The 16,441-nt window shown below is 38.8% G+C and overlaps 1 protein-coding gene across 4 annotated transcripts in view; it reads right to left on the bottom strand.

Moving 5' to 3' along the window:
- Positions 1-2,321: 2,321 nt before the first annotated feature.
- MAPK14 (mitogen-activated protein kinase 14) overlaps positions 2,322-16,441 on the bottom strand; it is a 47,308-nt gene continuing 33,188 nt past the window's right edge. The window contains exons 9-12 of one of the 4 annotated variants that reach the window (XM_081322636.1): positions 12,829-12,908; positions 11,207-11,285; positions 6,803-6,976; positions 2,322-4,433 (exon numbers count right to left, since the gene is read on the bottom strand). In XM_081322636.1, the coding sequence (XP_081178762.1) occupies positions 4,366-4,433; positions 6,803-6,976; positions 11,207-11,285; positions 12,829-12,908 (401 nt within the window). In that variant the 3' untranslated portion in view covers positions 2,322-4,365. Of the gene's footprint in view, positions 4,434-6,802; positions 6,977-11,206; positions 11,286-12,616; positions 12,742-12,828; positions 16,271-16,441 lie in introns of those variants that run through there. The other 3 variants (XM_081322635.1, XR_014025807.1, XR_014025808.1) reach the window with 3 other exon arrangements.

Below are 16,441 nucleotides of genomic sequence, written 5' to 3' on the forward strand. Positions count from 1 at the left end.
TTGTTTTGAGTTGCCAGTCATGTACATTTCCTTGATCACATAATCACATGCCAATTGCGAGAGCTTGCAATTACGTGGATAAGTTAATGCAGCCTCTCATTATGAAAGGTTTGGTCATTCTGAAAAATGTGTGTCTGCAGTTAATAGGTTCCTGCAGAGAATGACAATCACAGACAGTTTTGTCATACTCATGGACTGTTCCATTCTTGTTCTTAAACAGAGGACATCTACTGCTTTATAAAAGGCACACCTTATGCTAACATTAGTATGTGTGTAGATCAGGTTTTTTAGAAGACTGTCAGGAGTGGAAAATGTTTGTATAGTCATAATCTGAATATCTAAGTTGTATTCCAAAGGCCAAATAAACTAAATGTATTATTTATTCTTGGGCTGTATTTTGAAGAATTTCTGCTTTGCAATTGAGTGAAAAGGCCTTTTTAAAAAAGTTCACTTTATATGCAACAAGTGCATTTAAAGCCAATTTTAAATATAAATTAAGTTTTATATCAGCAGGTGGCAGCATTGGTAAAATCAATATGGAGGTTCTTCAAGCTGTGTGAATGCGGAGAGACAGGCTGGCCCATCTGCTGGTATGTAAGCTACTACCAAAAACATGTACCAATAATGACTTATTTTTGGCCAATGACGAAGGTGATTGCTTCATTCTGGCAATTTAAAGTTTGATCTAGACACAGCAGCAGCAGCAGCAGCAGCTGACTGCCCTTGCTTGAATTCCAAAGCTAAAATCACACCTAGTTAATTCTTGGAGGAACACAGCCAGGAAATTCCAGGGTTGTAAACTTAACAGGGAAGTCAGAGGGGGGGAACACCTAGTGGAAAACAAGTGCATACTTTTTCCATACTGTTGTCAAGGAAACTGCAGATATCTCCATAGTATCACAGGTAGCGGTGCCACTTTTGAGTTTTGTGATGAAAAATGGTTGCAAATACCACTTATCTTCATTATGGTACTTTTTATGCTTCATAAAACATTCTGAAATTTGTTATTTAAAATAGTGATTTTTACTGATTTTTAAGAAAAAATCTTAAGTCAGCAGTTTTCTGAGATTCAGAAGCTAGAAGGCAATCACACATGGGAGAGATTTTTTATTTATTTATTTTATTTTAATTCCATTTATATCCCGCCCTTCTCCGAAGACTCAGGGCGGCTTACAAGCTTACAAGATCTTGAACATGCAGGGTAGAACCGTTGCCAGAACTCATTTCCAAACTGTCTGGGTTGAGTTGTGACTGTGATCTTTCAGGGCTTGGATATGGTCTTCCAGTGATCCAACTTTGAGCGCCTGGGGCATGAGCGCTCCAGCTTGGATCACTTCTGGGCACGGTGGGCCAAAGGATTGGAGCAGCCTATAACGCAGGGGTGAGATGAGAGAGGCTGCCTCTAAGGTGGGGCCTTATGCTCAGGAGCTAGAGGGAAGGCAGCAAATGGGCTCATCATTTTCAATAAGTATAATTTGGAGTTTTGTTGTTTTCCATAAAAATATTTTGTTTTGTGAGAGTTAAGTTTTCCATCATTTCATAGACTGGAATTTGATCAGTGAGCACGGTGGTGTGCTATTTTTTACTTGGCCAAGTATAAACACTGTTTTTGAGAGGGGTTAGGGAGTCATCACACAGCTCCATATGTCATTTTTATAGGGTTGCATCACTTCAGAAGTTTGAAGACCTTTCATCCTAAAAATTTACAATCCTTTGTATGCTTATAGCTTTGAATCCATGTTATAATATTGATGCAGCAAATGAAGTATTTGGCTTTTAATGATGAGATTTACGTTTATTTAGGTTTAAATAAGCATTCCTCAATAAAAGAGAACCCAGGTTATTTTTGACAAATTTATGCACAATGCCAAGAATTAGAAATGCAATACACTTTATTAAACTAAGTGGGTCTTGGGTACAAATATTAATTTCTTCAGGTTTGTATAAAAAGCCCACTTGCCAAATTGATATTATTTTAAGTGAATACAGACATCTTTTTTAAAATCACTTATAGTGCTTATAGGGGGGACCACCAATATTTATTCACAGTAACTTTATCACCATGCACAAGGACCCATGGCATTTTTTAAAAAATTCTAATCATTTTTATAATTAGTTTAAACTTCAAACAGACTTAGTTTGGATTTTTATTCAACAGCTTACTCTCAGGGACGAAGCAAAGCAAATGCAGCATTTAAGGCAAATTAAAATATATGTGGCTAGTTAGGAAAATTGTTATGTGTAATATTGGGATCCAACTGTATGCATCCTCAAGAAACTTTATCACAATTAAACGGCAATTTATAAACACCATCAGTCCATTTAGTCTGAAAAATAACTTTATTTTAAAACCAGTTGCATTGGGTGATATCCTATTTGGCAAAACCAGTTAGAGCAGAATTCCTCTTTAAAGTTCGTATTTTCTGTCCAGAGATCAGACAGTACAATAGCATCATTCTAACTAGGAGTGCACTCCACAGGGGCCCCTCCATCTAAAAACTCAGCTTTGAGAGTTCCACTCACATATAAACTTACATGTTGTCTTTTTTAAAATTCCCTTTGTAGTATTTATGCATGAAAGTCACACCTAGACATAAAATGACAGATAAAAATAATCTTCCTGTATATTTGACAGAATATATCTACATTTCCATCTGAATTCCCAAACCGCAGGTTCAGCAGACAGGTGATTTTGTTTAGTTTACAGAAGGCCTCTGGACAAAAAAGCATGACGAAGCATTGTTCTCTGGACCCCAAGCTAAGGTTTCTTTGCAGAGGGGACTGGACTGAAGAGAAAGGAAGGATCTGATGGCTTCATTATCCACATACCCCTTCCTTTAAAAAAAAAACAGCATCTCTGTACAAAAGGGATAAATACAGAAAATCCCAAATCCATCAGAAAAACAAAAATATTGCAGAGCTTTCAGACAGGCATACAATTCATGCATGATGCCTGCATTATATAAATTTCAGGAAATATTTTAAAAATAGGTTCTTGGATATTCAATGCCTGATGAGCACAAAATACTTGAACTGAGGCCTCCCACTCATCCGTGCGTAGGAAAATGTTTCTTGAATTCTTGAATACAATGAAGTGAATTTTTTTTTAGGCACATACCAGTTGATAAATGAACTGATTTTTAAAGCCACTGATAGAAAGTTAAAGAAAGACGCATATTCATCAGTTCCTTTCCTGTTAAAAGTGCCCAAAATATTAACCATAAATTGAACAAAGTTAGATGGATGCTAAACTGTATGGCTCTAACTCTGATAACTGAATACATTAATTTATTGGCTGAGTTGCCTCTTCCAAAATAATATAAGCAAGCCTACATGCTTGTACAACTACAACATGCAAAAACCCACATTTCATCTGAAGATGGTATACAAAACAGTAGCATAGCAGAGGTGAGACATCTGAGTTTGGCAGAGAAATAAGAAAGAGAAATGACCCAATTGCTTCATGAGGGATGACTGGAATATCTGTGTCTTGATTACTAGGCATTTTGAGGCCTGCACTCAAAAAAGACGCAACCTCCAAATTCCATTGTTGAGACCATTAACTCAGACTTCGTTTTACTCTCAAGTCATTTAAGGCAGTGCTTCTCAACCTCAGAAACTTTAAAATGTGTGGACTTCAACTCCCAGAATCCCTCAGCCAGAACGTAGATTGGAGAAATCCAGGAGTTGAAGCCATATTCCTTAAAGCTGCCAAAGTTGAGAAACACTGATTTAAGGCACAAACTTTTTTTAAAAAAAAAAAACATCATCAACACCTGTTTCATATTAAAGACAGCTAGACATTCATTAGTCAACTTTTCTGCTGTTATAAAATAGTGGGGAGACTTTGTCGGAATAAGTAACTGAAATAAATCCGCTACCCCCGCATCTTGGAAAGCAGGGAGCACAGTTCAAGTAATAGTTCAGTTTCCATTTTCTAAGTCTTTTCTTGGTAGAAGAGCCATTTAATGGCAACAATTTCCACTGAGCATCTGAAATCTCAGCTTCCCTGCATACTCTCTGCCTAGACCTAGAGCAATGAAAGCTGATTATCAGCAGTAAAGGCGAAAAAGCAATCAAACAGGTCTGTAGAAACATGTCCCAAACTGTGTACAAAAATACAAGAGTACATGCAATTTTATACAGGTTCTGTATAAATATTCCCCTCTGGATCTTTCTTTTCCTTCCTTTTCATTCAATACATTCGTACGCACACACACACACACACACACACACACACACACACACACACACATCCTCCCTCAAGGAGAATCTTCACGGCAAGAGGCACTTGAACAATATGTGGAGAATTCCTATGAAAAGATGTTCCCCTCACAGTGATATGGGACAAAGAGAAACAGATTCTCAGGATTCCATTTCCTCCTGGTCAAGTGGCGGTGGCACAAAGCTAACCACTTCATCGTAGGTCAGGCCTGGTGGAGAAAGAAAGATGGGTTAAGGCTTTCAATAGCTTAGAGATAACTGCTGATGATGAAAATAAATGACTCTAAAGTGATTTCAATCCTGTGCGATAACAATAGCTGTTCTTGAGAATTGGATGCTGATGGTTCCAGAATAAAGGCCATCTCCAACACTGCCATATCCCTGCCTTCTTGGCCTCTCCCTAATCTCTGGAGCAGCTGTATTTCTAAAACACATTGGAAAATGGATTAAGAGTCCTTTCTCCTGACAGAACGTTACTAGATTTCTTTTTAATCTTGTAGACTTGTGGAATTACGAGTCAGAACCAAATGTATTTTTAGAGAAAAATGGCAAACTAGCTAACAGCAAACATAGTTCAATTTTTGCGGAACTAGATGTCTTCCAAGTTTTAATTCGCATATTCACTGTGGGCATGTGAGTAGGGAAATACACATATCAATCTGGATACACAGTATACTGCAGCCACATCCCAATTACCTTTGTGCAAACTGTCTTAAACCATTGTGAATTACAAGTACTATATCTGTTCCAAAGGAGAATTAGAAATGAGTAGCTTAACTTGCCTATCTTCTCAATAGCATTGTCAACTCCCACTGAAAACACTCATAAGGAGAAATATGTGGCTCTGACCCAAATTTGTATACAGATTGTCCTTGACGTACGACCACAAATTTTGAGCCCAAAATTTCTGTTGCCAAGCAAGACAGTTATTGTGAGTTTTGCCCCATTTTACGACCTTTCTTGTGACAATTGTTAAGTGAATCGCTGCAGCTGTTAACTTAGTAACTGCCATAAATACATGCCACTTGCCAAGCGTCTTGAATTTTGATCACATTGACCATGGGGATGCTGCAGCAGTCCTAAGCGTGGAAAAACAATCACAACTCACTTTTTTCAGTGCTGTTTGTAACTTCGAATGGCCACTGAACAAACGGCTGTAAGTCGAAGACTACCTGTATATGTTTTGGGCAATTATAAAATTGTAACTTTGTTTTACAAAATTGTAAAAATTCTAAACTGTAAAAATCTCCACTCAGAAACTATAAGCAACCATGCACACTTACTTTTCAGTAAATCCTATTGAAAAAATGGCTCTTGCTCCAGATAAATCTACATAGATTATTGGTGTGTGTGTGTGTGTGTGTGTGTGTGTGTGTGTGTGTGTGTGTGTGTTCTATTTAATTTAGCTTATTCTGAACAGCTGGGTAGAAATTGGACAAAAGCTTCTTGAGATACCTTTTCTTTCTATTCTGTTTGCTGAAGAAAATTGGCTGACAGAGAGGCCTTTAAATTGGATTACAAGCACAAAGAAGTAGAAGCATACTTACTCCTTATTACATCCCATTGATTCAATGGTCTTATTTCCAGACAGTGTGCTCAGTATGCAGTTAAGTATCTACAACCGAGGCCCCCTCTCTATCCATTTAAGAGTCTCCATTCATGGAAGGTTTGGATTTACCTGGATCCTCAGTTTGCATGGAGCCTCTATAATTAGTGAGGCCCTCCAGAACAGTCAGTCAGACTCTATAATGGAAGTTCCTAACTGATACCGTAGTAGCAGCTCTTTCCTCTCTCCTGCCTCGCCTTCAGCTTCCCTCCCATTTGCTTCAACAGTTTGTTTCTCTCATCATGTTCTCAGCCAGAGGAGAAAGACAAAGCTAGTACGCTTGTTCCCATCTGCCTTGAACTAACAGCAGTGTCTTCGGTCTCTGTTTCAGCTTGCCTTCATCTGCCTCTTCCTGAATTCTTCACAAATGCAAAATTTAAAAAAAAAATTCCTTTTATTTATTTATTTATTTGATTTGTATACCGCCCTTCTCCCTAAGGCAGGGGTAGGCAACCTCGGCTCTTTTATGACTCATGGACTTCAACTCCCAGAATTCCTGAGGAATTCTGGGAGTTGAAGTCCATGAGTCATAAAAGAGCCGAGATTGCCTACCCCTGCCCTAAGGACTCAGGGCGGTGAACAGTGACATAAGTATAAAAATGTACAAATACAGATATTGAAAACAAATTAAACCCTAATGCCCAAATGCAGAAGATAAGTTACCTTTTAGGTAGAATACAAAAATTATAGTGAAGAAAAGGGTTTTGTAAAGCATTCCTTCACCCAGCATCATCAGGAGTGTTTTAATATTAATGGTGAGTCATACAGGCCTTGACTCATTTTAGGCAACTATACTAACTTTTCTCAGTTTCTCTATTCGGAAGGTATATTTCTGCACAATCTTTCTATTTTGCCAAACTGGATTTCATTACTTCCTGACATCTTTATCTTTTCACATGAACTAAAACAATAATGTTGGTGAATAGCATTAGCAATACTTAGTTCGCCAAATCAGTCTACCAGAAAACTTACTTTTCCACTCCTCAATATCAAGTTCTCTGCTTTCAAAGGATTGATCATAAGGATCTGCCACTGGCTCATCATCTGGGTCGTGATACTGAGAAAAATAGCCATGAGCCAAAGCTTCTGCAGCAGTGATTCGTTTATCTGTGTCCAGTACCAGCATCTTCTCCAGCAAGTCTACAGCTTCAGAAGCCAAGGGAAGAAAACAAAAAGAGAGATTAATGTACAATTTCTCATAAAGCTCCAATTCATCTTAAAAGAAAATCAGTATTTCCCAGTGCCAATATTTGCCATTCAGTTTGTATGCAAGAAGGGACGCGGTGGCTCAGTGGGTTAGGACGCTGAGCTTGTCGATCAGAAGGTCGGCAGTTTGGCGGGTCAAATCCCGAGTGCCACGTAACAGAGTGAGCGCCTGTTACTCGTCCCAGCTTCTGCCAACCTAGCAGTTCGAAAGCACGTAAAAATGCAAGTAGAAAAATAGGGACCACTACGGTGGGAAGGTAACAGTGTTCCGTGTGCCTTTGGCGCCTAGTCATGCCAGCCACATGACCACGGAGACGTCTTCGGACAAGCGCTGGCTCTTAGGCTTTGAAACGGAGATGAGCACCGTCCCCTAGAATTGGAAACGACTAGCACACATGTGCGGGGGAACCTTTACCTTTGCATGCAAGAAGAATATGAGTTTAATATCTATAAAACAACATTCTAAGAAAAATAAATGTACTTCTAAGAAGTGTGTTGAAGATTTGAATTCAGCAGGAACCCTTAGTTGCGTTTCTGAGCATAAAGGTAAATGGTAAAAATATTGAGGCTTGTGTGTGTGGTGTGTGTGTGTGTGTGTGTGTGTGTATGGCCAGGGAAGTCTGCAATGCTTTTTACAACAGAGTAGATCTGGCAGCCTAAGATTGCTAGTTTGTTAGTTTATGGATGCACGCTATCCACAGTGCACCAAGGGGATGACCTAGCTTTGCACCAATTGGCAAGCAGAGTTTGGGGTATGTTCAATCATGGGACTTTCTTCTGCCGACTTTGCCTCACATCCATGAAATATTGAGTAATTAAGTAGCAGAGCACTTCATTTAAAAGGAAAAAAGTTCGTAATATTTATTTAAAAGATCTGTATGGCCACCTATCTTAGAGCACAGCTCTGGACTTACTTAAATTGAATGCAACGTATGCGCTTAACCTAACTATCAATGAAAACTGACATTCATTATATATGAAATAAAACAGAAGAAATGAAGATATAAAAAAATCACTTATCTAAATTATTTATCTAAGAGGAAGAAGTGTATGGAGTTCTCTTTTGTCTCTTAAACAAAAATATTCATTTAATTAACAAAAGGCCAGGTGAGAATCATAGAGGGACAGCTGTTCCCCATATTTATCACTCACCTAGTAGATAAAGCAGCTCATAGATGCAAAGAGATGAAGCAATCTCCAACAAAACATAAACATAGATACACAGACAGACAAAAAAATGATTCTGGGTGACAAAAAAAGTTAAAAACAAAACGACACCAGACAATAGAAAAGGAGATGGTGTGTCCTAGTGGAATAGACATAAAACCCACTCCTGGAAGAGGTCCACATCCCATCCTAGCCCAAAGCCTAGGAAGAGACCCAGGGCTTCAACCTTTTCATAAAGTAGAGCTGGGGCCATTTAAATTCCTGGGAGGATGCTGTTTCAGAGCCCAGGTGCAGCAAAATAGAAAGCATGCTTCCTGGTTCATATTGTTTAACGGATACGGCCTGGAATATGCTGATTCTGCCTGATCTAACAGGATGTGCAGACACAAAGGAAAACAGGTGGTTCCTCGAACAACTAGATACCCTACGCTGTATAGGACCTTGAATTAGAACCTAATAGTAACCAGTGCAGCTTGCAAAGCAGAGATGTTACATGGATGTTACCCAGCTTTTCATTTCGACCCCAAACCACCCCAGTGATGCCCTCGACGTGATGTCCCGTTGCCTGGAGGCGGTTCGGGTCTGGATGGGGAGGAACAGGCTTCGACTCAACCCTGACAAGACTGAGTGGCTGTGCGTACCGGCATCTCGGGCTATTCAGAATATCCCATCTCTTTCTCTGGGGGGTGAGTTATTACCCCCCGTAGATAGGGCTCGCAACTTGGGAGTCCTCCTAGATTCACAGCTTTCTTTAGAAGACCATAGAGTAAATGTGACTAGGGGGGGCCTTTGCCCAGGTTCGCCTGGTGCGCCAGTTGCGGCCCTATCTAGACCGGGATGCCTTGCGTACGGTCACTCATGCGCTCGTGACCTCTCGTTTGGACTACTGCAACGCTCTCTACATGGGGCTGCCCTTGAGGACCACTCAGAGGCTCCAACTGGTACAGAATGCAGCCGCGAGAGTTGTGTTGGGAGTCTCCCGATACTCCCATGTTACACCCCTGCTCCGCGAGCTTCATTGGCTCCCAGTTGTCTTCCAGGTGCTGGTAATGACCTACAAAGCCCTTCATGGCATGGGTCCGGAATACCTCAGGGAGCACCTGCGGCAGGCATCAACTTCCCTCCACCCAGTGCGCTCCCACAGAGAGGGCCTCCTCAGGGTGCCACCGGTCAAAGAGTGTCGACTGGTGGCCCCCAGGGGGAGGGCGTTCTCTGTGGGCGCGCCGGATTTATGGAACCATCTTCCGGTTGAGCTCCGGATGGCGCCCGACCTTCGCTCCTTCCGGCGTGATCTAAAGACTTACCTGTTTGAACAAGCCGGCCTGGCCTGATGGGTGATGGGTTTGGATTTTATTGTTTTTTATGTATTTTAACTTATTGTTATAATTTTTGGGGCATCTTGTTTAATCTCTTTTAACTTTTGTATTTTTGTTTTTTAACATGTATTGCCTTCGGGAGAAGGGCGGTATACAAATTAAATTATTAAATTAAATTATTAAATTAAATTAATTGTTCATTCTGAACCAACCTAACTTTCTGAATTGTCTTCAAAGGCAACCTCATCTAGAGTGCACTGTGGTAGTCCAAACATGAGGTAATCATGGCTTAATGGCTATTTAAAAAGCCCTCCAGTTTCAGGAGCATGTGCAATTTGCTGCATAATATGAATCTGTACAGATTTCTTCCTGGTAAAAGCTTCTTTGATCAGGAGCTATAGAAAGAATTCAAGACGACCTTTAAATTGCAGCTATGTCTCATCTGGGAAACTCCAGCCTCATTTAGAAATACATATGAAAAGTCCCCAGAACCAGGCAATCTTTACATAGCTAGCCACTTGGTTTTGCTAGGGCTGAACTTCAGCCTGTTCCTTCATAGCCAGAGCCCCAACTCCAGGACCTGGGACCAAATGTTGATAGCATCACTGAGGTAGCCATGAAGTTCATGAACTATTGGGCTGCTCCAGACTATACACTGGATGTAGACTGGATGAAATTTCCAAGGACTTTTAAGTCTTTGAGACTCCTCTGTTAACTGGTAACAAAGTCAAGCAGCTTATGTAGGGATCTCACTGAATAGCAGGTAATCTGATACAGCAGCAACAAATCAACCGTTCCCTAGAGACTAACTTCAGGCACAGGAACTTACATCTGGTTATCTGTGGTTCAAAACCCTGAAAAGCCATTAGAACTTTGCAGATGAAAACTGCCCCCCTCCCCAGGCCATGCCAAACTAAAAATGTAGGAGGACTTATTTCAGCCAGAGGGATGCTGCCCTCTGGGCCCGGGTCTTGATTGTGTGTGTCAGGTTGGTTGCCTCAGCCATAATAAAATTACCAACTTGGCATTTATTTGTAAGAAAAATAAATATATTTAAGAAAGTATAGGTTGGGCATAGGACTTTCAGTTAATGTACTGGTGTCATTCTCGTTTCCTCCAAATTATTTAATGCTACAATTGAAACCGTCACTACCTATGGACCATCTCTATCCACAGAATGTCCCGGACTTCTCATTTGAACGGAGAGTTATGTTTTAATGAATAAACAAGTTGTTGCACTTGCTGGAAAAACCTCCCCTTGAAACAGGTTTTATGGCAAGGTGCATAATCTATTTTTAAATTTATTAAAATAGGTCAACGACACGAGAAAGTAAATTCAAAAATAAATGGAACAAAATGCACTAGTATAACTTGAATTTCAAAATTCTATTCAGAAAGGAATTTTACACAGAAATTTTCTGGTATCATCATCTGAAAGACAAGCATTCAGTAAATTACATTAAACTTCTGGGTATCAGTGAAAAATGAGAAAAGGAATGAAATGCGAGAGATTTAGTGTTATGAATAAGCCTGAATGACTATAAAAATGAAACCAAAGTCATCTTCACTATGTATATGGCAAAACTGCTTCAAAGCCTTTATCTGTCATGCCAAAATGGTGTTCACAAACTTGGTGTACATGCATTTTATATTCCTCTGCTCTGGTGAAACTATTGTTAAGTCTTACCTAGAGGATTTGCACCAATAAATACATTTTCAAAATTCATCTTCGGCATGTAAGACAAGGACTGTATGTAATTTCTTGCCTGGAAGAAAATAAAACATATTATTAAACTATGCTTCTTAATTACTGCAAGTTTCTATGTTGGCCTGTTTTTTTACTTTGATTTCATCTGATTTTAGTTCTTTTAATTACTATCTGCCTTTATCTTCTCATTTATATAATCAGCATGATAATGATGCTATAAATAAGGGGTCCCCAACCCCTGGGCCACTACCAGGCCATGGCCTATTTGCAACTGGGCCGCATGAACTGTGCGTACAATCACATGCACGCTGGCCTGCTGCTCGTGTGGCCCAGTTCCCCGCTCCCCCCCAGCCGGACCGCCAAGCCACAAAGGCTGAGGACTGCTGCTATAAAGGCTAGAATTCGGGTCTTATGCACTGCATAAGCAATACCTGTGATATGTTAGAAAATAGCAATGGCACCTGAATGATCTTAGATGGTTGAACATTGATCCATTGCAGCATATTACAGCAGAGTAACATCTGCACAGGACAAGTGTACCAATTAAATGGAGGTATACAATTGTACCAAGAAGAATAGAAAAAATGTGTGACTTTTATCAATTTAGGTTTGCTTCTGGTTATGCCTTCACTGAACTACAGTAACTTGCCTATATGTAAAGCTTCTTGTGAAGACAGTTTGAAAATCTCATTTGGTACAAAGTACTGTACAGCTTTCGAAAGTTTTTGGGAAATACGTGTTCACAGCACCTTTCTCTAATATTTTACAATTTGTACAGATTTGTTATTAGTTTTCTAGTACTAAAACTTTAGTGGATTGGGACAAGATTTTACTTGAAGCATTAGCTGTACTAGTATGGGCTTCCTTAAAAGTGCCTTAATAATCATCACATAAGGTAAAAGGTAAAGGTTCCCCCGCACATGCGTGCTAGTCGTTTCCGACTCTAGGGGCCGGTGCTCATCTCCGTTTCAAAGCCGAAGAGCCAGCGCTTGTCCGAGGACGTCTCCGTGGTCATGTGGCCGGCATGACTAGACGCCAAAGGTGCACGGAACGCTGTTACCTTCCCACCATAGTGGTCCCTATTTTTCTACTTGCATTTTTACGTGCTTTCGAACTGCTAGGTGGGCAGAAGCTGGGACGAGTAACAGGCACTCACTCTGCTACGCGGCACTCGGGATTCGACCCGCCAAACTGCCGACCTTCCGATCGACAAGCTCAGCGTTCTAACCCACTGAGCCACCGCGTCCCTAATCATCACATAGTGGGTATCAAAAACATCTTTTCCATTATCCACACCTAATGAATTGTTTCCTTTATAAATATACACAGTTCCCTATGTATTATCCTTTAAATACATTGTAAAGATAATTTTGTTTTAACTGTACCTACTGGAACACGAAATGATGGAATTACATGGAGAGAAGTGGAGGAACCAGATCCTCAGATAAGTAAGTACTTTTAGACAGGGAGTAGATTGCTATAAACGGCTTTATAATGCTTTAATTTTGGATGCCCTTGAAAAGTTAAAAAATATCAAAGTGAATAAAATAATAAAATTCTCTAAACTGCAGACCAAGGTGCACATCCTCCTAAGATCTCACCTCATGGCTGGGCATCCTGTTAATGAGATATGCAGGGGGCGTCCCCGTCAGACGCATGATTTGCTGAAGCTGGTTAATATCTTAAAATGCCTTGTCAAGGGCTTTGTTACGATTTCAACAACAATGTCAATGCTCAAATTAGCTCTTTTGCTACATAATAGAGTGCCTCGAGGGTACAGCATCTAAGAAACTTTCCTATAGATATAAACTTTCAAAGCAAACATGCAATATTAGAAAGCACAAAAATACTAGTTTGTCAGTGAATAAAAGAAATCTGATTTAGTATCAACTAAAGCAAGTGTGCATAAGTGACTAGCAAAAAAAAAGTGCACATTAGTCTATTTAATTCCATGTACCACATTTCATTCTAAATCACAACTTGCCTGTAGAGGGAACAAAGAAAAGAGGTTTTAACCAATGCATGATATTGTAAATACCGAACTAAACTAAGGGATACCAGATTTTTCAATTTCAGAATGGTACTACAATCTATCGTTGTTTTGAAAAATCTAATATTACTTTCTCTAGGAAAATATACTATTATATCTTTGTTTAAAGAACATCATTATTTTAGACAGCCAATAAATATTTTGCCTTTAGGCAGAAGCTCAATTCCTTAACTTTTATGGCAGATATATATCTTTATCTGCAAGAAGTCAGATTAGCATGTTTTCTTTTTATTTTTTTATTACTCACTCATTGCTGAATTTTTGTTATCAAACTGCAAGTCACATGGGAAGAGACGGGCAACTTGTTTTCTCCCAGATAAAACAAGCATAGAAAACAGGCTGTTATATGATGCAATTAATTAGAAAGGGAATTGAAGCAAACGTTGGAAAGTATAGGGACTCTATTTTCTCCTCCTTTGGACAACTAGTATAACTGAAAAATTCTGGGGGGAAAATCAACCAAAGAATAAGTCCTTAGCCTTGATATTGCCAATTCCCATACTAACAAGTAGTGCAAATTAAGGCAACCAGTAATTAACAATCAAGATCTCATATTGTTAGCCATATAAAAAGTGAGTATGAAGAGGAAAAATTATCCTTTGTCTTAACCAGGCATAGGAAAATACCATGATATTCTTTTAAGATGTTACTAATACTGACAACAAGACTCATCTATTCTCAAGGATCAGCTGAGCTACAGAAAAAAAAAATTCGCTTCCCTATCTCTGAAACACAGATTCCAGGTTAGGGGGCCAGAATTTTTAATTGTTCAGCGAACATGTTGCTCTTCAGTACTATCATTTATTCCCAGAAAATCAACCCCTTATAAATTTAATAAATCTTATACTTTGTATATGTTAATGTTATCTTTATCAGATCCATAAGTCATACTAGTTCTTGAAACCAATGACTAGTCCAGGGGTCTTCAAACCTGGCCCTTTTTTGACTTGTAGACTTCAACTCCCAAAATTCCTCAGCCAGACATGCTGGCTGAAGAATTCTGGGAGCTGAAGTCCACAAGTCATAAAAGGGCCAAGTCTGAAGACCCCTGGACTAGGCTAACCAAAATCTTTCTCAATTATTTGTTTGAAAGATGTTTCAGATAATAGGGTGCTGTTTGTCAGTGTGCTATGCTCTTTAACAACATTTTGCACTATTCAGCATGCTGTTTCCTGAGACCTTGAGTTGGCAACTAGCAGAGCAAAACTCAGCATGCATAAAGAAGCTGATATGACACTTGCAATCAATGAAGCTGTAGGGGGAAGAAACCCTGTTACCTGAAAAGTAGACCCTGATTTCCAAGCTGTCAAGCACAAAGACAAGTATTTTTTATTACATAACATACAAGGAAAATTAGTTTTCATGCTTTTACCAAACTGAAGCACATGCTTTTCAGATTACAAAAACATACAGGGAAAATTAGTTTTCAATCTTTTTACCAAACCGAAGCACAGCTATTTTCCCTTTTCTCAATAAGTTAAGTTCTTCTAAATCTCTCCAGGATTAGAATTTTGACTGCATAGGTTTCTTGAAACAAAGTTACTGAACCTGTCTTACTTTCACCTGCTTAAATAGTAAATGTATTTACTTATATTTCAGATTTGTTAAATGCTCATCTCCCTTGAAGTTCTTCAACATTATTTTTTTTACCATCTACTGTATTTCCTTTACGTTCATTCAGAATTTTTTTAAAAAAAATCAGTTATTTTATATATTAACATCACATACAGTCCTCTTTTATTAAATCTTCCTAGACCTCATGAATTAAGCATTTTTCAATTTTTATGAGCCTAACTTCAGGAAAACACTTTGGGTCAAATGATATATGCATTTTTTCTAAAAATGTACTCATTCCTACCAGTTTTTTTAAATTTCATTAATTAAATTATATTAAAAATCTACACATATAGAAAGTACATGCTGCATATGTACTTTAATTCTGCTTACAAAAAAGACTAGAATAATTAGACAGCAATTTTATGACTCCATGCTTTTTACTCTGGATTATGCAATCTGAAGCACAGTTAGATGAGGTAACATTCAGATTTTTCAGCAAAGGTCATGCTAGCAAGGAATTGTTTTGCAAATGCATGAAGAACACTCCCAGGTTTGGTGTGTGAAGATTGATCTGAAACAAGTAATAACTGCAATTCAAGTACTTCATTTCATGGATTGTTACGTCTGTGACAATACAAATACAAGTTACAAAGAGCAACCTCTAAGAAATGCACAATCCATTTAATAGAGAAGGTACACTGTGTTATCAAGTCCAATGGCTTATTGGTACAAATTTTGGTTGATGGTACAAAAAATAGATTCTTCCTAGCTAAAGAGCTAGATTTTCCTGAACAAATGTAGGGCATGCATGTAGGACCCAGATTGTTGGGGGCAATAAGCTGACTTTGTAATAATGCTGCTTGGAAGGGGGGGGGGGCGAAAGCCCTAATAAGCAGGCATATACATAGGATGAAGGCTATTGCTAAGCACATTGATTTGTGCCTTAGATTGTAAGCCGCCCTGAGTCTTCGGAGAAGGGCGGGATATAAATGGGATTAAAAAAAAATAGAAGTAAAGGAAAAGGATTCCCATTTCAGAGTTTGCATGTGCAGTACTGCATGTAGTTTCTCAATAGCATGCATGAAAATGACTATAAAGTACTAATAACATATAATAAAGTATATTTAATGTTTAGTTAAGCCTAATATAGCCTGCAGAGAAACAAAAAAAATGAATAATATGAGGAACTAGGTAACTGAAAAACAATATAGAGGAAGAACAGTGAAACATCAAGATGCCTACAGAAATAAAGAAGAAAAAAAAGCCAAACAAAAAAATACAGACAATTTTCATGACAGCAAAGAAAAGAAAAGAAATCCACATAAGGGAGTCATTACAATCAAATTTTAAACTCACAGACTCTGAAGAGATTTTCTTCAAAAGCTCAGGGCCTGGGGTTCCAACGAGTCTCAAAATGAGCTTCAACTGATCAATATCTAACAATGGACCATAAAGGAAAATTCTGGGACAAATAAAATGAAAAAGCAGCAGCCCAATAAAATAAAAAGGGGAAAAGTTCAACCAAATAATTATAAGCAAAATTAGCATACCTCCTATGTATAAATGCATACCCCAAATATAGCTACCCTACCTCCTGGAAATTCTAT

This window comes from Vipera berus (genome assembly GCF_964194415.1).
Source record: "Vipera berus genome assembly, chromosome: 3".
NCBI classification, from domain to species: domain Eukaryota; kingdom Metazoa; phylum Chordata; class Lepidosauria; order Squamata; family Viperidae; genus Vipera; species Vipera berus.